The 22,046-nt window shown below is 48.1% G+C and overlaps 2 protein-coding genes across 2 annotated transcripts in view; both read left to right on the forward strand.

The window, feature by feature from the left end:
* VPS53 (VPS53, GARP complex subunit) overlaps positions 1-19,519 on the forward strand; it is a 50,063-nt gene extending 30,544 nt beyond the window's left edge. The window contains exons 14-22 of the mRNA XM_021416146.1: positions 1,086-1,328; positions 2,721-2,868; positions 3,026-3,108; positions 5,209-5,287; positions 9,464-9,612; positions 13,417-13,486; positions 14,910-15,047; positions 16,791-16,895; positions 17,243-19,519. Coding sequence (XP_021271821.1) covers positions 1,086-1,328; positions 2,721-2,868; positions 3,026-3,108; positions 5,209-5,287; positions 9,464-9,612; positions 13,417-13,486; positions 14,910-15,047; positions 16,791-16,895; positions 17,243-17,413 — 1,186 coding nt within the window. The 3' untranslated portion in view covers positions 17,414-19,519. The remainder of the gene's footprint in view (positions 1-1,085; positions 1,329-2,720; positions 2,869-3,025; positions 3,109-5,208; positions 5,288-9,463; positions 9,613-13,416; positions 13,487-14,909; positions 15,048-16,790; positions 16,896-17,242) is intronic.
* The window catches only part of RFLNB (refilin B), a 4,347-nt gene continuing 3,884 nt past the window's right edge, over positions 21,584-22,046 (forward strand). Inside the window, exon 1 of the mRNA XM_021416111.1 lies at positions 21,584-21,613. Within this exon, the coding sequence (XP_021271786.1) occupies positions 21,584-21,613 (30 nt within the window). The remainder of the gene's footprint in view (positions 21,614-22,046) is intronic.

A 22,046-nucleotide genomic window follows, 5' to 3' on the forward strand; every position in this document is an offset into this window, starting at 1 on the left:
GGGGACCAGAGAAATGCAGATACATTTCACTTTCCTCAGAGCGGAGGAGAACATGTGGAGTAAACATAACGAAAAGCCATTGACATTCCTCACTGTGCCTTGAGAGCCTGAAAGAAACACATGGCTGGTGAGTGCTGAGAAAGCTCCACTTTGTTGCACAGATGGAGTAAAGCACAGATGCAGAGGTAGAAATGCAGCTGTTTAATTTAGTAGGACTTTTGACAAGGGGCAAGCCACGTCTGCTTTACTAGGGAACCTGAAGGAATGCCACAGCTTGTAGCACACGTGAGCCCTCCTGCAGCACCATCTGTGTGGCTGGCATACAGCCATGGGGGAAGGGAGATTTTGCTGCACTGTGGTCAAGTACAATCAATGCTGCAGTTCAGTGTTCAATTGCTTGTGCCACTGTAGAGATCTGTCACATCAGTTGAGCCGCCTGGTGGTTTTACAGTTCTTGTAGGAGCTGTATGCTTGTGGAATCAGCTGTGAGAAGCGCTCAAAGCAGAAAGCAGCCATCAAGAAAGGGGCTATCTGAATAGCTTCTGAGCCTAGTTCAAGCCTGAGAATCTTGCCCTGGCATTACCAGCACAGCTCTGCAGATTACTTTGGCCCAGGCAGATCATCCATGGTAGGAGCTCATCCTTCTGGTGCAGCAGTCTGTAGGTTTAGTTTCTCATCACCCTTCCATCTGGCCTTCTACCACGCTTAGAAGCCTTTTTGTCACAATGAAACAGTAGAGTGAAGCTTACTGTTGCCTAAAGACCAAGATGTTTGAGTAAGGACCACGTTATAATGAATCACTGGAGGCAATAGTAGGTGGTATTCAGATGGGACCTAGTGATGTCTAATGGCACGCTGTCTGAGAAGTCTGCCTGCTGCTTCTGCTGGTGCTAGGAGTGAAACTGAGCATAACCTTTATGCACTTGGGTCAAATGCACCATCCCAGTCCTCACTGCTGCGTGAGGCTTGTCCTGAGATGAGAATGGTCTGGAATACTGAATTGCTAGAATGTGTTTATTGGTGTCATAAGACAGGGCATCGCCCACAATGCATTGCAATATCTTCCCATTGTTTCTCTGTGGCAGAAATCTCAGCGAGCTGATCGACAGGTTCGTGGCTGACTTCAAGGCCCAAGGGCCTCCCAGGCCCAACGTGGACGAAGGAGGAGCTGTCCTGCCCAGCTGTGCCGACCTCTTTGTGTACTACAAGAAGTGCATGGTGCAGTGCTCCCAGCTCAGCACAGGTGAACCGATGATAGCCCTGACCACCATCTTCCAGAAGTACCTTCGCGAGTACGCCTGGAAAATCCTGTCTGGAAACCTGCCCAAGTGAGTTGAGCTTCCCAAATGCTGCAGCACTGGTGAGGTATTCCAGTGAGGAGCAGATACTTTGTGAAGATAATTAATAAATACATACTTGTTAACCCTTAGTTTTTGCTGTCACAGAAACCATATAGTAGCAGCGTGGCTACATTTACAGCAAGGGACCAAATGGTTGCTCATGGCATGGGGTTTCTTTGTTTCGTTTTATTTTAAGGGTTGCTAGAAGTTAGCTTCGTATTTGGCTTTGATTAACAGTCAGATTTACAGTTTATTGAGTTCCTTTTGAAATACCAGCCCGAGACTCCTCCCTTTCAAAACTGCTACTTGGGTGAAAAAAATAATATTGTGACTTTCAGCTCTCTTGCATTAAAAGCTCAGCATTATGCATAGATACAGTCATCTATAATGAAGATTATTTGTGTGATGCTAGAGTGCTCACCTGTAGCTTTCTGCTCTGTGAAATTGCATAAATGTGTGAATAACTTATGAAGATGTAAATGCTGTGAAAATATGTAGGTCATTATGCAGGTCTTTGAGATACGGTCACCTTAACTACAGATAGCTTTGTATGCTGTTTACCATCTTCACTTTGTTTCCTTGTAAACCTGGAACCATCAGAATGAGTTTTCTGAAGCCAGTAAAGGCTTTCACAGATGGAAGGGAGATGGCTGTGTCCAGAGAAGTGGAAAGATGAATTTAATGTGCATTCTCCATCAGACATCAGTTGCATTCTTTGTACACATTTTTGGTGTGCTCCAATTTTGCTGTCCAAGATAAATAGCAGTGTCCTATTTTTTTTTAAATGGAATTGGATTATTAATAGTTGAGAGGTAGGGAATTTCTTGACTCTAAACTGTTAGAATTATTTCTTTGCTGATACACGGCATTTAATCACTGGAACAGAGTGGAAAGAAGCCACTTCTTCTATAATTTACTGTGTTGATATCATCAGTCTTTTAAAATGGGTTACCAAAGTTTTAAATGCGTGTTGACATCTGTTTGGTATTGGGAAGATAAATATGAGAAGGAAGCCGATAGTCACTGAGATTTTCCTGTAATCTTTAATTAGATTTTGAGTAACTGACAGTGAAGGTGAAGTTAGCTGGAGAAAGCTGCATTCAATCTACATCCTCACCTAACACGTTGTGAAGAAGTGAATTGTCCTTTTGCCTGAAGTTTTGCTGTCAAGTTCCATCCATCTCTCTAAAAGATACTCCCTAACCAAAATAGCAACTGCATATTTGATGCACAAAGAGTTACATGATGCTGCCCTTTGTTGCATGAGGCATTGGACTTTGTGGTCATGAAGACCTTTTATGGCACTGAAATCTAGAAACAATTTTGCAGTATGTATCTGTGTGCACCTGAAAGCCTTACAGCTTTTGGCTTTTTTTCCAGGACAACGAGCAGCAGCAGCGGGCTCACCATCACTAGTTTGCTGAAAGAAAAGGAAGGCTCTGAAGTGGCCAAGTTCACTTTGGAAGAACTCTGCCTCATATGCAGCATCCTTAGTACTGCAGAGTACTGCTTGGCAACCACGCAGCAGGTGAGCTTTCCTTTCTAGCACTTCTGAGATGATGCCCGGGGTTCATTGACTGAGTTGTGGATGCTGTCTGATCGCAGCTTAGGTTTTAAGAAGCTGGCTTTTCCAGGATGCAAGTAGGAAATCTGATCTTTCTGTTGCTTTTTTTGTTTTGTGACAGTTGGAGGAGAAACTCAAAGAAAAAGTGGACGCAAGTCTAGTGGAGAGAATCAACCTGACAGGAGAGACGGACACTTTCAGCATGTACGTAGAGCAGATGCATCCTCCCATAATACATCAAACATCCTTGTTTGTCAGCCAGATGGTGCTGGAGTAATAGAACCAAAAAATCCTCGTGTCACAGCACCCACCCAGACATGCAGTCTAGGTATAGGCATTTCCTCAGAGAGGGAATGGTCCGGAGCTGCAGTAGTACAGACTTCAGATGTAGTTGTTCCCTGTCACCCTAGCCAAAGGAACGAGAGCACTGGAAAGAGGAAAGGAAATAGTGAGTTTCCATTTGAAACATCATTTGCATCTTGGCAGCTCTGCAAGGTAGCTGTTACATTTCAGAAAAGGAAGCTATTTCAGTGCATTCCTTCCTGCTTTAACTTCCCACTGTTAATCAGCAGCCTTGTCAGTATGATCAAACCCCATTTCAGATGACATAAAGGACTGATTCAATCTTATATTCAGGGATTGTAATTGAGAGAAGATTATCATTCATTAAAATAACTTTCCACGTAATGATGCTAAAAATATTCTCCTCTAGCATCATCTGCTCTCCACTACCACCAACATATAGAATACTTTTTGAGGGAATTAAATTGAGGCAAAAAAAAAAATTGTTTTGCCTCACGTCAGACAAAAGCAAACCTTGGCAAAGATGGGGGAATAGTCTGGATTGCCAGTTCTCCCTTAATCTCAGATTCAGCCCAGATAGCAGCAAGGTTTTTTCTTTTCAGAAGACTTCCTTCCTGTGATAGCTCTTGTCTCGCTCCAGTGGGCAGGATTCACTGAATCTCCATCCAGGTTTTTCACGTGGTCTTGGGCTCCGTTCCATGCTGCACACTCCCTTTCCTCTAGATATTTCTCAGACCTTTTTAGGAGTGAATCCCTGACTGCAAACTAGGGATGTTTGTAGACTAGAGGATGCTATGTCCTCTAAGCCAAAGCAAGCAAGGTAACTGGGAATAGAAATAAAATACACCATACAGCAGGATTTTTCCTAGCATGAACAAGGCAAGGAAAGGTGAGTTTTGCATTTCTCTGTGAGCTGTCAGGAGCTATTTTGTGTCATTGCACAGTTTCTACAGTGGCTGCCTTGCAATGAATTTGGTCCTAGGCAGCTAATACCACAAGTTTTGGAAACTGCTTTAGTGCATAGCTTGTATTTGCCGTTTTTAGACATCTTTAAAGTTGAACTGTCAGGCCTGACGTGATGTATCTTGTAGCAAAGACCTTTTAATTGAGGTTCAGTCTGTTCCAGAGGAGAGCACTTTGTTCAGTCTGCTGTCAGTTTAAGTCATAGCTATAAAACTGTCTTTGGCGTTTGCTCCTTCAACATCAAACAAGTTGTTTCTCCTGAGGTTTGACATCCTGTTACTCAGGGTCATAAATAAAATAAAATGTTGCTGCTTACGTACCCTGGGAAGGGTTTCTTTCATCACAGATAGCGTGGAGCTAACACAAACACTTTTACAGCAACGGGCTGGGATGTTTGTACCTCCATGGTAGGTAAGCATTTATGATGGGTGGGCTCTTCTTGAAGCACAAAAGAGGGAAAATTATTGTCATTTAAATCCAGGAATCTGTGCCCCCCTCCATTGTGAGGTTATGGGTGGCCTTTAGAGCCCTGTTGAAGTCCCAGACTTTGTAGGCTGTTAGAGCACGGGCTGCTTGCTTACAGCCTGGGCTTCCCTCTCTGCAAATTCCTGTGTGTCTGCCTGGAATTGCATGGGTTTCATTCCCTGCTGCTGGAGTACTGCTCTATGCTGTCTGGAGCGAAGGTTTCGAGTGGCTTCCAGCATCAAAGCTCTCATGGCATGTCGTGATGCTTTGCATTTACAGCACATTTGCTGCTCTACAGCAGGTGTGTTTGTTTTGAAGTGCAGGCAAATAGGTTTCTCTCCCCATTTGCAACCTTTTGGTCAGCTGTAAAAATGTCCTCTCTTGTGTAGCTCCCAATGAACAACATGCAGATTTTCCTGAGTTCTTTTCCATACAAGTTGTAGCCATGTGTATTCACAGCATAATGCCAAGTTCATCGAATAGGTTTTCTTCCTTCCACAGCCAAAGAAACCAGTTCTGACACTGAATACTATCCTAAAACTTGTGCTTGTTTTTTTTTTTTTTTTTCCCCAGTGTGATTTCCAACAGCATACAGCTGCTAGTGCAGGACCTGGATGCAGCCTGTGACCCTGCCCTGACTGCTATGAGCAAGGTAAGGGTGGATTTGTCTGGGGGAGAGGTGACCTTAGCATATACATCATTTACTTAGAGGTCTTGTTTGCTCTGATTGCTTGATTTCATTCTTTACACTGAGTCTTATCCATATATTGATTGCTTCTTGCCTCTTGCAGCAGCAATTACTGTAGCTATAAATACATCCTTCACTCCAAAACCTAAAATTCACGTTAGAGCTTTCATTCTTTTGCAGCACACTAAAACGCACAGACAGTGGAATACTTGACGTACCTATCTCAGACTTCCCAATGCTAGTGAGAGTCCTTAAGATTTGGAGAACTTTCTTTTAACACGAAATTTCAAGTGTGCATTCTCGTTTGCTGTCTTGTTTGTGTTCTTTGAGGAGGAGTTTCGCTCAGCTGCTGGTTTGTGGCTGTTAGGTGGAGGCAGTCAGGGGGTAACATGGAATTGGGATTGAGCCCTATCGCTCCTGTGCTCCTGCTGAGGACATATGGAGCCATTCCTAGGGAGGCCCACGTGAGCAGAGCTTAAGGATTTGCTTGCAGTTGTGCTGTTGGCTTTTATGTGTTTGAAATGCAGAGCTGTGTTTTCTTGCCAAAGTATTGTGAAAGCCCAGACAGCTTTAGACAGAGGTGAAGACAACAAAAGTGAATTGAACTTTTTTTTAAATTTGAATCAGGAATATTAAATGTAAATCTCCATTTTGGTAGGATTGTGCCTTGCTGCCATGAATTTTACTAACTTTTTGCTTTATGATGTATTCCAGCTGTCACTAGCCCCCACCACCCCCAGCTAATATTAGAAGTGGAATGCAGCTAGCAAGAGAGCTTGCACATGTCCCCCACGGAAAGGGGATTTCTTTCCCAGTAAAATAACACCATTAGGAAGGGCTCAGCGCTTCAGGTGTCGCTTGTTTGCCGTGACAGTTCCTTAGATCCTCCTGAACCCACCCAGCCTAGCAGTGCTGGCATCACTCGGCTCTGTTTATACCCAAGTAAACCACAGCCTTGGGAAAGCAGCAGCTGGTGAGCCATTTATTTTTGTCTTTGGAAAACTAGTAAGATGCAGCATATGTGATGGGACTGATGATTTATAAACAAGCGAAGTGCTATGAAATTAACTAAATAAATACTTGTCACTCGTGCACACATTCCACTATTGGCGTCAGACGGAGTCGCTTTATACGAGCCTTACTAGACCTGCATTTGGTGCAAGAGTTTTTCCCTCACCCTCCTCTTTCGTTTCCTTAACACTTAGTGTTTGGAGGTGTAAAATCTCAGTCTATGTTAAAAGGAGTGAATGCTGTTGGGCTGACCCATCCCAGCTTTCCTGTAACATGAAGGTGCGTCTGTCTCAAGACCGCCGCTCCGTTAGGGCTCTCCCATTGTTCAGTTCCTTTTCTTTTTCTCACTCTGATCTCCAGCCCCGATGCCCAGGACTGAATGTTGCCGGTCCTTTCTTTGAATCTGAAGTATATTTGTGAATAGATGATGGAAATTCTGCCAAGAAATGGCTTGCTGCCACACAGTTCTTCTTGTGGATAACAAAGCGCTGTGAGTGCGTTGTGGCATTTAATTACCTGGTGTGCTTTTCAACTGTTGGGATGAGGAACTGCTAATCTGCATGAGGTATTTTTGCCCCAGTTAAGCTTATGGATTGCGCTGGGTAAGGTTTCCTTTATTTGCTGAATTAAACACCGATTTATATGTAAAACTGCACACGGAACGGGGACTGGGGAATATTTTAGTGACTCAAGTAGATCGCTTGCTGGTTTTTATATTTTGCTGAAAACCTTTTGGCACAGCTGTAATTTCCCACTTCCTTACATTTGAATGGACAGCAGCAAGCCTTTTAAAAGCACAGCTTTAATAATCTCTCCAACACACACAAGGAAAACCCAAGAGCGGAGGGATCAGAGCCACCAGCTGCTAATTAAAGTCAGTGCAAAGCACACTGCAGCCCTGGAGCCAGGTGCTCCCAGCCCCCTGCCTTCACCCTGCTCTCTCCTTCCTTGTGCATTGACCCGGGGCTGTGGGTGCTCCCTGTGCTTGGTACTGCTGGGCTGGCAGTGGGATGCTGTGCGGGGTGATGTGGTTCACCCTCAACAAACCTGCAAAGTTGACCCCTTTTGCTGCAGACACAGGACCTGGTGGTTCCTCTGCTCCTGTCCTTGGGGTGATTTTCAGCTAGTGTACGTAAACTCTGTGGATATCCCAAGAAAAACATAGGATGAGGGAAAAAGAGGTATAAATTTAAAATGTCAGGAACAAAGCTTTACCAGAAGAGTTGGGCTCATATTTCTTTTGATGGCTTTTCAGTATGTGTACGATTTCTTGCATTGCAGCTACTAGGTCTTTTTGCTGGTGAAACACACACACAAAGGGCTATTTTTACTGTCCGTGCTCTAAAGTCTTGGTTGTAAAGTATTGCTTTTGGAGTGAAAACCAACAAAATGAAAAGGTTACTCTCTTGTTGTTGTTGTAATAATTCAGCTCAGCAGTCCCTTCCCACTTTCTGGCCATTCCCGTGTATGGGGATGTTCATCTAGGATTGCTGTCCGTTGAGAAGGGCCAGCACTGGGAATGCCCAAGTCCTTGAGGAAGATGGGCACAGAGTATTTTATTCAGAAGTTGGATATTAGGAAGTATTTCTTCTGGGAAGGAGCAGAGATGCAGTGGCACAGGCAGCCCAGGGAGTGGTGGTGTCCTTGTCCCTGGAGGTGTTTGAGAACCACAGAGACATGGCACTGGGGGATGTGGTCAGTGGGCACGGTGGGGTGGGTTGGGGTTGGACTTGGGGCTCTGAGAGGTCTTTTCCAACCTGAATGATTCTGTGAAGCGGTTGTCTTCTGTGCAGCCTTCCAGAGAAAAGGAAGAATTAAAGCCTGCAGAGCAGGTGATAGGAGAAATATCCCTTCTGAGTACACAGCTACTGGGAGATGAGCAGTCTGGGTTTGTGTTGGGTTGGTTTACATAAGGACAGCCTTGGTAGGATGCGTGCAGACTGTCAGACACTGTGGTTTTGTAAAGAATTTGGCTTCTTTTGCCTGTTAACTCACTGCTGCTGCGTGTTGTTTGGATGGGATTGAATCAACTGGGTGGCGGGGGACAAAGGAGCTGTAATTAAAAACAGGAATTAAAAAAAAAAAAAAAACAACAAAACCTTTACATGCAAAATTGAGAACTTGAGGAGGAATGCTTGAGAACAAATGCCCAGTCAAAAGAAAAAAAAAAAAAAAAAGCCACCTTCTGCATCTGTCCAATTTCCTGTCCTGATTTTCACATTTTCCTCCTGTTCCATCTCCAGCACGAGAGCTGCATCTCTCACTGAGCTCCAGGGAGCACACTGCAGGGTGCAGCTCCTCTGAACAGCAGCCGTGCTAAGAGCACTTTGCTTGTGTTCCTCACTGAGACTCAGTTTTGTACGCAGACATTTTGCCAGGGCCATCAAGGTCCTACCCAAGTGCTTCTTTTTTTTCCTAATGCCTCCCACTGTGTGTGCTCGCCGTGTTTTTTCACATAGAGCTCTGAGAAAGCCAGCGGAGTCACACATCTGGCTGACGGGGGATGGTCTGTTGTGTTTCTGCTGACAGTAAATGAAAACAAAAGGAGAGCTGGAGTAATTTTTTTTTTTCCTTGTGTGCTTGGGCTGAGCTGAAGTTGGCATCCCAACTGGTACACCAAAAACGTTTCAGCGTGAGCTGCACTGCTCTAGAGTGTGCTGGACTTGGTTTCTACCTCTTCCACCTATCTGTCATCAGTCTCTCCAGTATTAAAGCCTTGGCTGCCATACAGGAATCCAGACTTTGCAAGCTTGCAGTTATTTTCTCAAATGCCTGTAATCAGGATTTATATGGGCACTTCATCTCAAAAAACTGGGAGCTGTTAAATATTAAGGCAGCCTAGGGTGCTCCAAAAGCCTCATTTAATGCTGGTGTTTCCCATTACCAGTCACAATCTCTCTGCTCTGGTGCAACAAGGGCCGTTCTGGGTTTTCCTTCTTTGTATTTTGTTTTGGTTTTGCTCAGTCAGTACAGTGATGAGGAACATGACCTTGACAGTGGTGAATTGCAGGAACAGTCTCTTGATAATTCCTCAGAGATCCTTTAGCAGGAAGTTTGTACAGTTTTCCTGATGTGTTGCTTGAATCCTGGTGAGTTAAACTGCTTGTTGGTCCTTTCCTCTTTGTGCAGATGCAGTGGCAGAACGTGGAACATGTTGGTGACCAGAGTCCTTACGTCACCTCAGTGATTCTCCACATCAAGCAGAACGTCCCCATCATCCGTGACAACCTGGCATCCACCAGAAAGTATTTCACTCAGTTCTGTATAAAGTTTGCAAAGTAAGTTACTGACACGGCATGTAATTCCTCTGATTTTCACCAATCTGTTTGTGCATGACCATTGTTTGCTTCCTAATGTGCAGGCAGTGCTTGGGTGAAGACCCTTCCCATCCAGGGGCATGGGGTAGGGTAGCAAACACCTGCAGCTGATGTCAAGGTTGAAAGATTCTTCAATTTCTTGTCTCAAGAAAGGACTGGAAACATAATAACCTCCAAAATCCAAGTGTCCAAGTGTCTTCCTGGCAAGCTGTTTGATAATGTGAAAGGAACTGGAAGATGAGACAGTAAATTCCTCTTGTATTCAGGGCTGAGGGTGTAGTTCTCCAGCACCTTTTGGAAATCCAAGCTTTGAAGCTACGTATCCAAAACCAAAATTCAGTTCTCTGGGAAGGTGCTTTCAATTCTTCTTTGCTTGCCTGAGGCCAGTTGAGCTCTGCATCCATTGCCCCAGGGAAAAGGCACAGGAGGACTTGGCCCGTCGTAGCTGCACGTGGCTGTCCTGGTAGGGCCTTGGGAGCAGCACCATACATATCATGTGTCTCTCTTTAAAATACTTTAACATTTCATTCAACCGTAATAAGCTAATCATCCTGAAATAAACCGTATGGCCTGGCAGTTACTGCGTGGGTTTGAGAGCAGCGCTCCAGTTCCTGCTTCAGCAGGAAAAGCTGCAGTAGGCTCTCCTGAGAACCATTAGCTTTCGCAGCGGGGAGGCTGGCCTCAGAGTTTCGTTCTCCCTTTCTATCTCTGGGTACTCATTAGTTTGCATTAAGGAGCAGTTACTGATAAATCATATTATGACATTGGCCGTAATCACTGTTTGAAAAGCTGTCCCAGTGAAAATGTATTGCACTTAAGCCTTTTATGTGGTTACGCTTGGATTTTATATTGCTCACATAGTGATAAATAATAATAGAAAAAAAAAAATGTACTCAGCTGTTCACAGCACACTCTTAATACCTCAGCTTAGTTGTCTCCCTTTTAACTTTATTGCTGAGCACATACCCCGTAAGCTCCGGATAAAATACCTCACTCTCACATATGAGAGGAGGCCAGATCTGGAGCGCGTGCCTTCATCAGAGCTTATTCCATGGACGACCACGGAAAGCTGCGTTCTCTGTATGTTAACGCCTGCGTCTCTGGGACCTGCCAGCCCCTTCTCGGCTCTAATGGATTGCATCTAGGGCTGGGGTTGAGTTACAGGACCACGGGGGAGGAGGCGTCTAAAGTCACCAAATGTAAAACCGAGAGATCTGAGCCAAGCCTGGAAGGAGAAGAATTACCATCAGAAATTGCATCGGTCCTCTAATCTCATCTGTCATTTTTGCTTTGTTTTGACCCATGTGCAACCCTCACTCCCCGGAATTAGCGGGAGGCGTGCAGCAGCGGGCCCTGGGGTTACATGGAGGTGGGCTGCGGCGAGGAGCTCTGTTGGTTTGGAAGCAGAAGGCTGAGCTAAGCCTGGGCGAGTCCGTGAGGGCTGGGCATGGCGTAGTGCAGCGCTGCGGTGACGCAGTGACACCGGGATGCTTGGGATGACATCCCATCATAGCTCATCTCCCGCTGGAGACGCGCTGCGGCTGCATCTCTGCCTGCCCTGCTCTGCAAAGCGTCAGCGTGGGGGATTGGGAAAACGCAGGCTGAGCCCCTCCCATCGGATGGGAGCCTCTCGCATGCCGTGGTTTCCGTGCTTTAGGTTCCTCATCTGCCTCGCGCTGCTTTATTGTTACGCTGGGGACTTGTCTGCTTCGATGGATTCGGTTTTACAGCCTTAGCTGTAAATGATTTCTGGCATCCAGTGGAGCTCGGTGGATGTGCAGGGAGTGAAGGCGTTCAGAGCACAAAGCCGTGCGCTGAGCGCTCGCTGCTGAACGTGCACGTATCGCTCATATTGGGCTTGCCTGCAGGAGCCAAACCCTGAGTCCAACACAAGAAAGTCAAGTGATCTTTTTTTTTCAGTTAAGTGCAACTGCTCTTAAAAAAAAAAAGCCCCGAAAAACAGAGCAGCCCTTGGATCTCATGGTTTGTCTTGTCAGTCCTCCCGGAGCTGAGAAGCTGTTTCCAATAAGACAGCATGAAATAACAGGCATGCAGGGATGGAAGGTCGCTTTCCTCTTCTGCACTGATTGTGGGTGGCCATCCTAAAAGGCCTGGGAATGGTTTCATGCGAGGCTGAGTGCTGGCTGTGGGAGAGCATGTGCTTATACAGTGCTAAAAAGTTTCTCATGCACAATGTGAGCATCAGCTCCGTGCCCGACCTTGCAGAGATTGTGAGTGTTGGACCCACATGCAGATCAAAGGTACAGCAACCTCCTGTGCTCTTCCCCTTGGACACGCTGCTGCACCCGGAGCTGCTGGCATTGCCTGAGCTCCAGCTGTGCTCAGCACTCGCTAATTGCCCTCTGGGAATCATTCACACACCTGAAAAATGGACTTCTAAGGCACAACCTACCTCTAAAGCCATCTCTAAATGCTTTATTGCAGGAGGAGACTTTGCTTGTTTTTCTCCTCTTATTTACATTCTGTTGCCAAGGCTGTTTCTCCGGTGGCCGAATTCGAAGCTGTTTGGGGCAGCCCGGTAGCGGGTTCTCAGCAATGGTTTGAACTTGTTCTACTTGATGCCTCTCCAGGAAAGGATGATTCAGTGAGAGAGGTCACAGCTGTGTCTGAGCGAAGGGGAAGGGAAGGAGATTTCTTTTGGGAAAGCTCTTCCTTGAGCCGTTTCGTGCTCTTTGCTCAGCAGCTTGGCATGCTCTGTACCTGAGTTATGCTTTTGTCATTTGTTCATGAGAAAGGGTGAAAAATAAAAGTCCTGGCTTGGAAAACAGGTGGCAGGACAAAACAAGCCGATGACCATGCTCCTTTGTTCATTGGAAGGGAAAAAATAGCTTGACAGATGCGAGGGGGGAACCACACTGAATTCAAATCATCACCATTAGCAGCGCCTCATTCAGAAAACAGACCCAAGTGTGAGACCTTGAGACAGAGATGCTGGAACTGAAGAATTGCCACCTTGTCATGGACAAGGCCCTGGAAACAACGTGAGCTGCGTCCAGCCGAGGAGGGCCATGCCTTCTGCTGCTTTGCCACTGGAGCACGAAGCTACCACGAAGCCAATAGCAAGAAGCAAAAAGCCAACACCAAAGCCCCGGGATGATTTGTCCAACGTGGAGAATATTGGGCTTAGCTTCTATCTTTGCCAAATTCTCTGCTATTGAGCATATGTACCTTGAGCATCTTTCTGAGTCTGAAGCCCACGTCAGTGAAGTAGGGGAATGGCGTTTTCCTTTTCACAAAACTTTGTGTTGTCCTGCCTGTGTTGTGTTGGCTGGAAGCTCTCTGGAAGGATGTCGTCCTGTGCGTGTCCCTGCAGACCTCCAGCCCTGGCTGGACCTCAAGTTCAGTGTGTAATATCCATGTTATGGAATTACTAGTATGCAGTAAAATGTCAGTTCTGGATACAATCGAGACGTTTCCACGCCGTGTCCATGAATAGCTGCACTAATCCTGGTATGTAGAATGTACAATAATTCGTTTGTTCTTCAACTTGTGATGTAGTACTTCAATGAACTGCTGTAAAATCATATATGATGTGCAACTTCTCCACTTAAAGATCAGCATAGATTAAAGCAAAATAATTAATTTCTATTTATTAATGTGCCTAGTGTCAGCTAGAGAACTGTGCACTTACTGTGCCTTTGTGGAAAGCCATGTGCTATTGTGGTCCTGCATGCCTTGTTAGCCCAGTATCCCTTATGATCCAAATATTGACATTAATTGTCACTCTGTATCTCTTCTCTGCAGCTCTTTCATTCCCAAGTTCATTAACCACCTCTTTAAGTGCAAACCTATCAGCATGGTGGGAGCAGAACAGGTAAGAAGTAGTAGTTGCATTCTAAGTAGTATTTCACCACTTCTGTATTCAGGAAGTCCGTGCAGATGTTGGTAAAAGGGGCAGAACTGTCATACAGCTCATTGCCTTCTGCTTATCTGAAAAACAATGGCCAAGTGACAGTGGTGCTCGGGGCTGTGTGCCTGCTCAGCCCTGGAGCAGAAGGATGCCATGTCCTTCAGTGCTGTGCCCACTGCCCCTTCCCCTGGGAGGAAGTGAAGCTGCAGGAGCCAGAGGGCTGGTGACAGAGTTTGTGCCCTGGCTGATAGCCAGTGAGTGCAAATGGCTTTGTGCCTCCTACGGTTTTCCTGCTATGTAGGAATGGCCATCATCTTCCTCTCCTCAGGGCTGTGCCAGGAGGCTGGGGTTGTGGAGACAAAGTGTGATGTTTTTCTCTGTTCTGTCCCCAAAATTGCTAAACCTGAGCTTGCTGGGAGTTTGGAGGCTCGCTAGGCGGGAGGTGCTGGGGAGCCTTAAGGCAGAATGATTTCACTTCTATGTAAATGCACATGAAAAAGTCTATCTGGGAAAGAGAGAATTCCCCAGCCAGGAAAAAAATCCATGGGATCTGTTATGATCGGCAGGAATCCTGCTCCGAGGGACAGCCTGACACAGTGCCAGGCTCAGCAGCTCTGCTGTGCACGGAGCTGCCCCTTTGTGCTGTGGTTTCCTGGCTTCCCAGAACCATGCTGATAACATCAGTTCATCTCCTGCAGTTTCTGACCTTCACCTCTTTAGACGTATCTGGTGCAATCAGAAGGGTGCAGAATTCAGGTTAATTTCACTCTGAGACATCCTAACACATAGTCCTTGATTGTCAGGCAGGGGCTGAGCAGTCAGTGCTGAACGTAGGGGCTGCTGCTTGCTGCTGGTCTGCTGACATCCATGAGGCTGAGAGCTGCAGTCAGCACAGGATGTTGTGTTGTAATTTTCTTTAACGTGGGGGAAAAAAAAAAATCAGCAATTGCTTGAGTGAATGCAGAAAACTTGATGTAATTGCTCGTTAGCTGCAAGAAGAAGTGTGGTGTTAATTCGTTTGACCTTGGCATTTAAATAATGATCCAGCTACAGGTAATCAGGATTGTTTGTGCTGTTTATAGATCTCAGTTCATACTGTCAAAAAGGAAGAGGATGGAGGAAGGCAGGCTGGGTGTGCCAGGTGCTGTGCTGCTCTGAGGCCGCAGAGCAGTGCTGCTAGAGCCAACAGCTGGTGCTGATAAATAGCTGTGGGTGATCTTGTCTCCTTGAAGTGCCATTACATGGGTCAGCCCCTCCTGTCCCTGCAGTCCCATTACCAGGATGCTTTCAGCGTGAGAAGTATTAAACTTTTGGCATGTTGGATTGTAGCAGCTAACAGAGCTCAGTAAAAGGGACCCACGTAACGGGGTGTGATTAACTATTGCAGCTGCTGCTGGACACTCACTCTCTGAAGATGGTCCTCCTGGATCTGCCCTCCATCGGGTCCCAAGTGGTGAGGAAGGCTCCTGCCAGCTACACGAGGATAGTGGTGAAAGGCATGACTCGGGCTGAAATGATCCTGAAGGTAACTCAGGGCTTTTGATAACCTGCCAGCCAGACTGCTGGCCTGGGAATCCGAGCGAGCGAATTCCAGGGGGCCCTTCCCCTGAACACGGCACTGCAGATTGCACGTGAATGTATGCGTTCTTGTGCTGCCAGCTGTTGCAGAAACCTGGCTCGTTGGCCTTGGTTTTGCCGCTGCTTCTCTTTCACCACCACGTTTGGGGTTTCGTCCTCGTTTTTCAAGATAACGGAGCGCTCAGGTTCTGCTTACTGGGAGAGCTGGGGCGGCAGGTTCCCTCGGGAGGTTGTGAAAATCAGAGCTAACATCCATGAGTGTCTGCCTTAGGGCAGACCCTCCAGTTCAGGTTACTCCAGGCCTTTGTGCAGACTTCATCCCGCAGGGGAGCCAAGCTGTGCTTGAGTCACCTGTTTACTGTCTAGTGCAACAGCCAGTGCAAACATGTCTGGGTTACTGTATTCACCAGAGCCCTTTTTCATTTTCCAGACCTGGTGCCTGGAAAATGACCCAAAAGCAGTGTGTTGTCTTCATAAAAAGTAGCGAGCAAAGCAATCTCCCCTGCTTCCCCTTCCCCTTCTTTGTCTTTCTGCAGCAAGAAGGTAGATCTGAGCCCAGGAGAAACCAAGGGAGCTCTGCAGCTGTGCTCTGCTGGGCAGTGGGTTTGTCCCCTGCTCACTGACCACACTGTGAGAATGTTTCTGACAGTGAATTGTGCTCTCTGTGCTCGGCTGCTGCTCTGTGTCACTTTGCTCACACGCCCAAGGCAATATCATGGCTGAGTTTGCATTCTGAATTTGTAAATCAGTTCTGAAATTCTCTGCTTTTGGGATGGAAGCGAGCAAGGTGTTAGTAGGTTAAGTTCAAGGAAGTCTAAATTTTCATAGAAATAACCGGAAGAGAAATACCCTTCTGTTGCTAACAGGAACAGGGAACATTGTTGCCTAGTGCCTACAGTATCAGGCCTTTCCTTGATGCTTTCATTGTACATGGAGGAGTCTGTTCCCTAAGAACCAGTTCACTCCATCAAAAGGATGAGTTGATGCACTCAGGGTTTATAGGCTCTCCTGCGTAGTACTGAGATGGTTTAGAAGTGATGCCTCAGTTGCACACAGTGCCACCATATAGCACTGTGTCCTGGCTTCTGCCCGTGCAGCTAATTCAGTGGGAGGGTCGTTAAGCCCGTGGATGGCACAAACAAGTTAATTCAGCTACGCTGCAGAAAGCTCAGATGTGAGCACGGAGGAGGGAGTCAGGGAGCGCGCATCCTGCAGAGCTGTTTCCTTTCTTCTCTGGCTGCTGTGTCTGAAGTTCCAGCTTTTCATCTTAGCATTGGATTTTTACAAGGGCTGTAAATTAAGGATTTATAAGTGTATACATGGCTATGATGTTTCATTGGTCTGAAGTGCAGCGAAAGAAAGAAATGTCTCAGTGACAGAACGCAGCGTGGGGTGAGATGGGTCAGGGGAAACATATGGAAACGTTTTCAGAGACGGGGAAGAGTCTGGTGCTGTGCTCTTCCTGCCGTACACGTGCGCATGCACATGCATCCAGGGGCTCCTGCTGCCTGATCCCCTGCTGGGCAGGGGACTTCCACTCACGTTTACCTGTTGACATACGTAAGATCTTACTTGTTCCTTAAACATTGTATTTTATGAGGAACCACTCCTCTGTCTCTCCCATACCTGAACTCAGCTCTGCCTTTAGTTCCTGGAATTTGTCTGAGCTCTTCTGTCCTTGCCTTGGCAGGTGGTTATGGCCCCGCATGAGCCTCCAGTTGTGTTTGTTGACAACTACATCAAGCTCCTCGCTGACTGCAGCACGGACACTTTCCAGAAGATACTGGACATGAAGGTTAGAAGCAGTCCTGCAGAACTTCTGCTCATCTCCAGAGCTGCTCTGAGATTGTTGGTGACTCTCTCTGTAGAAACAGAAGGGATTTGGGAGCGGGAAAGGCATTTTTTAAGGCACGCGTGTCCTTTCTACCATGAAAGGGTGTAGAGCTGCTACTGAAGAGCATCTCCTCAGTTTGGTTAGCATGCTTATAGCTCCGTGGGGCTGAGCTCAGCTGTCTCTCGATCACCGAGAGATCTGCTGTTTGGGGGGTGAACAAAGGAGATTTGAAATGAGTTTTGCTGTGGTCATCATCCCGCGCGCCTGCTCCTAGGATCTAACCTCGCTGCTTCCCTTTGCTGTCACAGGGCCTGAAGAGGAGCGAGCAGAGCAGCATGCTGGAGCTTTTCCGCCAGCGCCTCCCGGCACCGCCCTCCGGGGTGGAGAACAGCGGCTCGCTCTCGCTGAGCACCCCAACACCCGAGCAGGAGTCCTCCCGGATACGGAAACTGGAGAAACTCATCAAAAAAAGACTTTAAGCGAGCGGAAGAAAACGGTTGCTCAGGACTAGCTGCAGGCACTGGGAGAGCACAGCTCTTCGGAGTGAATGTTTGCAGCGTGCTGCTGAAAGATCCGTGTCCCATCGCCCTCGTGCCCTGCGATCTGTTGCCCGTCCTGTGCTGTGGCACTGCTTCACCGTTCAGACCAAGGGAGAATCTGACCATGGCGTTTGCGCTTAGATAGCTTAGCATGGGTGAAACCCAGGACACTGTGGTGGAGAAAACAGGGGCACCAGGAAGTCAGCAGCTACGAAAGCAGTGTAGGTGCACAGAGTATCTGGCTGTGACGTGTTTATCCCAGCCACCAGCCCTGTGAGGCTCTCCTGCTGCAGCACTACGGATTTTGCCTGAGAACTCGATGTTACTGCTCACTCCCTGTTGCAGAGCTGTACCTCTGTTTCATTATTTATTTGGGGATTGGGAGGGACAGAAAGAAACAAAACTAATAATAGTAATAATAATCTTTAACAACTGGGATCCAGGCATCTGGAAGCTCCACTGCAATCGTTGGGAAGGCCCAGGACAGAGCCACGATGCCAGCACCAAGTAGGGCCTGGGGGGGTGTCAGCATCCCTGCCCTGCCTGTGGTGTAAGTGTCCAGAGGAGGCTCAGTGCAGGGACACTACCAATGCTGGATTTCTTCCTGAACTCCTCTATACCCTTCTCCTGGGACTTTGAAGCTGTGTTCCCACTCAGTGAGTGATTGAATCCCACGTGGACTTCGGGGCCGATAGACCAGCTGTGCCTGCTTTATGTTAACTCAAGCTTCACGGGTATTTGCAGGAAAAATGTCATGTAACAGTTCTGCAGGTGAGGAGCGATCACACTATCAGATGCCTTCCAGGGTGGGGTCCCAACCCCACTGAATTTGGGTCTTGTGACTTTAATTTTTAGGGGACTGGTCACTATGGATGTGTCACTGTGGATGTTAGTACTCGTTGCTGCACAGCTGGGAGGGAGGGGTCAGGCAGACTACAGGAAAATGAGCTCTGTCCACCCAACCCCACAGATTCACTGCAGGGGGAAAATGAGAAATCCCCAGCACAGCTGCCATTCCCTGCAGGGGCTGTATTTTTGGGGCACGGCTGCACCCCTTCCCTCTGCCCACCTGGTGATGGTGTGAAGGCAGGACGTGCGCCCAGCATGGTAAAACCCTGTACTCCTTCTGCACAGCCAGCAAGTCAGCCTGCTCCGGGCAGTCAGGAGGTGGTCGTGGGACTCGAGCAGAATGAACAGACCCACAGAGAGGAGATCCTCACTAGGCAGGTGTCTCCTAACAGCTCCAAGCACCCTAGCCCCGCAGCGAGGTGCATGCCAGCAGGTGCAGTAACACTGTCTCTTTCAGATGTGTTTTTGGGGTCCCCAGGCCAGGATCCTGCAGCAGGAGGTAACGATGAGGACAGACGGGAGTTTCTCATCACTCCAGCTTTACAAATCTCCCCAAGCCCATTTATTCACTTATTTCTTCTCCTAATTTCGCATCGGGTGGCAAAAGAAGGGAGGGTGTTGGAACGCGCGCTGGGATTGTGAGCAGCCCTTTCTAAAGGACACGAATGATTGTTGGACGCAGTGGCTGGGGCGGGGGGAGCACGATGCTGCAGAGATTCATTATTCCCAGAGGGGGGGAATAATTTATTTTAGACAGTTTTTTTCTTTGCTGTGTCTGTGGATGACTCTCTCACTGGATTATGAATCGCTAAAGATGATGTTGGAGTTATCGTCATGTGTCTTTCCCCGAAGGCTTCTCCTGTTTCATTCTCCGTGCTTCATTCTGGAAATAAGAGGAAATAAAAGGAAAAATGGATTTTTAGTTTCAGCCCTTGAGGAGCGCTGCAGGTCTGGATATTTTGAGTTCCACTTTGCATTTTTCTGTTTCCACTTTGAAGGATTTTGTCCCCCTGACTTTTGGGTATTTATGGGATTTGGCACGTCTGTTTGCGTATGTGCTAGCTTTTGGTGTTTACATCTCTGGGGAATGAAGGAAGGTTTTTTTCCTGTATAAAATGCCACTTTTAACGTGCTTTGGCCGAGGTGTAATTCTGGCTGTATGTTGGACTGTGACACTGAATTAAATGGTTACTGGTGTTCCGCTTCTGGATGCTTTCTGTCCAGCTGCACACAGCAAAGCGCAGCGGTTCCTCGCCCAGAACATGCCATGTGCTGGGAGTCATGCTCCTGATCACGGTGTCTCCCTGGCAGCTCTGCTCCCTCCTGGCTTTCCCACCTCGTTGGCCTTTGCAGCCCCTGCTAGGAGCTTGCTGCAGAATTAGCCTGGAGAATTAGTGCCTCATTTGCTTTTCTCTGGAACTGCTGGGTTTTGACGCCTGTGCTCTTTCATGGATGTCAGCCAGAGCAGCTCTGCTGGCCGTGAGCTCCCAGGTGGGAGCACGTGGGCTTGGATTTGGGGCTTTGCCAGCCTTTGCTTTGCAGAGAGCTGGTTCCATCGGTTCTGGGGTGGTGGTGACCAGGTGCCAGCGTGACTCGGTGCCATCACCATCACCCTTTAAGAGAAGAACCTGAATCCCAGGGCTGTGTAATTCCCGAATCCCTGCAATTCCTGCTGCTTGCAAGCATGGCTGCGAGCAGAACTCGGTGTCCAGCTCGTTTGTGGTCTGCACCCGCGGGAGCAGCCTGGTATTTCCCATCATTTGGAAATAATTTTCCATCGTTATCGAATAACACAGCGTCCTTCTGATTTGTTTCACCAGCCCGCAGGGATGGCCCCCCAGCTCGCTGTCAATGCAGCTATTGTTTGATTGCTGATTACGCTGAGCGCGCCCAGCCCTGGTGGAAAGTCCTTTATAGAAGGAGGATCTTGATAAGAGACTCAGATCTGCTTTGTCCCAGCTGTGGGCAGGCAGTTAAAAAGCAAATAATGTGGACAAACAGGGAAAAGATTTCCAGTGCCACTGGTGATGCACAAATCCACACGGTATTTGAGGCTTAAAGAGAGAGGCTTTCAGAGAGCGTATCTTCCTTATCAGCTAGCTACAATTCTGCTTCAACCTTTCACTTTTACCCCAGTGAAGAAGTTGTCAGCCCTGGACAGTTGGCTGCAGGGTGACCTCAGGCTGCTCGGACCCCTCTCCTTCAGCTGCCAAGCCCAGAAACAAGAGCCAGGAGGGGCCCGACACCGCAGGAGCAGCACTGGGGACACCCCTGGCCCTGGAGGCAGCTGCTGGGGGGGATGCTACTGCTTGTCCCCCACCGTAAGCAGTGCTGGCTTGGTTACTGGCTGAGCAGTTGTAGCCCAGGAGCTCCAGAGCAGCTCTGAAACAACAATTGTGTTCATGTGGAAACTGCTCCAGTGCTTTGGAGGCATCTCATTTCATAAAGGGCTTTTATGGGAGGTTTTGGAGCAGGAGGCGATCGGCTTTCCTGTTGCTGACGGAGACCAAGAAATCTCTCTTTTTGGGGAATGTGTTTAAATCAAAAGGAGCTGAACACCTGTCCGGCACATTTGCTCAGACCCCAAAGATTTCAATCAAATTTTTTTTTAAACATCCTTTTTATTTCCATCTGCATTTCTTTCTTTCTTTCTTTTTTTTTTTTTTCCAGCAAAGACAAACAGCCTCATAGTATTTCTTCAAAGGAATGTAAATTCCTTGAGGAAGTATCCGGAGTTCCCAGCACCGCATAGCTGCAAACCACAGACGCCTACGGCTGAAAGCTCCGCTCTGCTTTCAATTTGGGGGCAGCGGAGGAATTCTTTTTAAGGGTTTGGGTTTGCTGGTGCTGGGCCCATCAGGCCAGGCAGCGCGTTCCTGCATGGGGCTGTTTGCTTCGGCTGCCTGCGGGCATTGCTTTCCCTCCTACACGAGTATTCCCCCACTGAATCTGATGACACGGCGCAATGACTTCATGAGGATTTTCCAGAAACCCTTCCCTTCGTCTCATTGAGTGCTGGAAAGGCCTCTGCTGTTTTCCACCTTCTGCAGCTTTGCCTGATAAATGGGGATGAGGGCGGCAGTGCTGCCGCGTGGCTCCAGCTCTGCAGCACGAGTTTAAAGCAGCTCTGTGATTTTTGAAGGGCGTCGTTCAACGTCAGCCAAAGCTGCTTTGTTCCCACACCTCTGGGACCTTATTGCTCATTGGGGTGAGGCGCAGGTTGGTTTATTCTCCCAGGTAACAGCGATAGGGTGAGCGGTGATGGCCTCACGTCGCGAAGGGGAGGGTCAGGTTGGGTATTAGGAAACTTTATTCTCAGGAGTGATGATGCAGTGGCACGGGCTGCCCGGGGAGGTGGGGTGTCCCTGTCCCTGGAGAGATGTGGCACTGATGGCCGTGGTCAGTGGGCACGGGGGGGTGGAGCGGGGCTGGATTTGGGGCTCGGAGAGGTCTTTTCCGACCTGAACGGTTCTGTGACTCGCTGAACAATTCCCGCCGTCCGAGCCGCTGCAGTGTTGCGTGCATGCGGGGCGTTCCGCGCAGCACAGGGGCCGCCCATCGGGACGCACCAGCGGGGCTCGCTCTTCCCGCACCACTCGGCGGGGGCTGCGGGAACCGCGGGCGCGGGACGGAGCCGGCGTAGGCCACGCCCCCTTTGCTGTAACCACGCCCCTTTCGTCGTAGCCACGCCCCACCGGCCACGCCCCTCCCGCCGCCGTCCGGG

The sequence above is a fragment of the Numida meleagris genome, chromosome 18, assembly GCF_002078875.1.
Source record: "Numida meleagris isolate 19003 breed g44 Domestic line chromosome 18, NumMel1.0, whole genome shotgun sequence".
Taxonomy (NCBI): Eukaryota; Metazoa; Chordata; class Aves; order Galliformes; family Numididae; genus Numida; species Numida meleagris.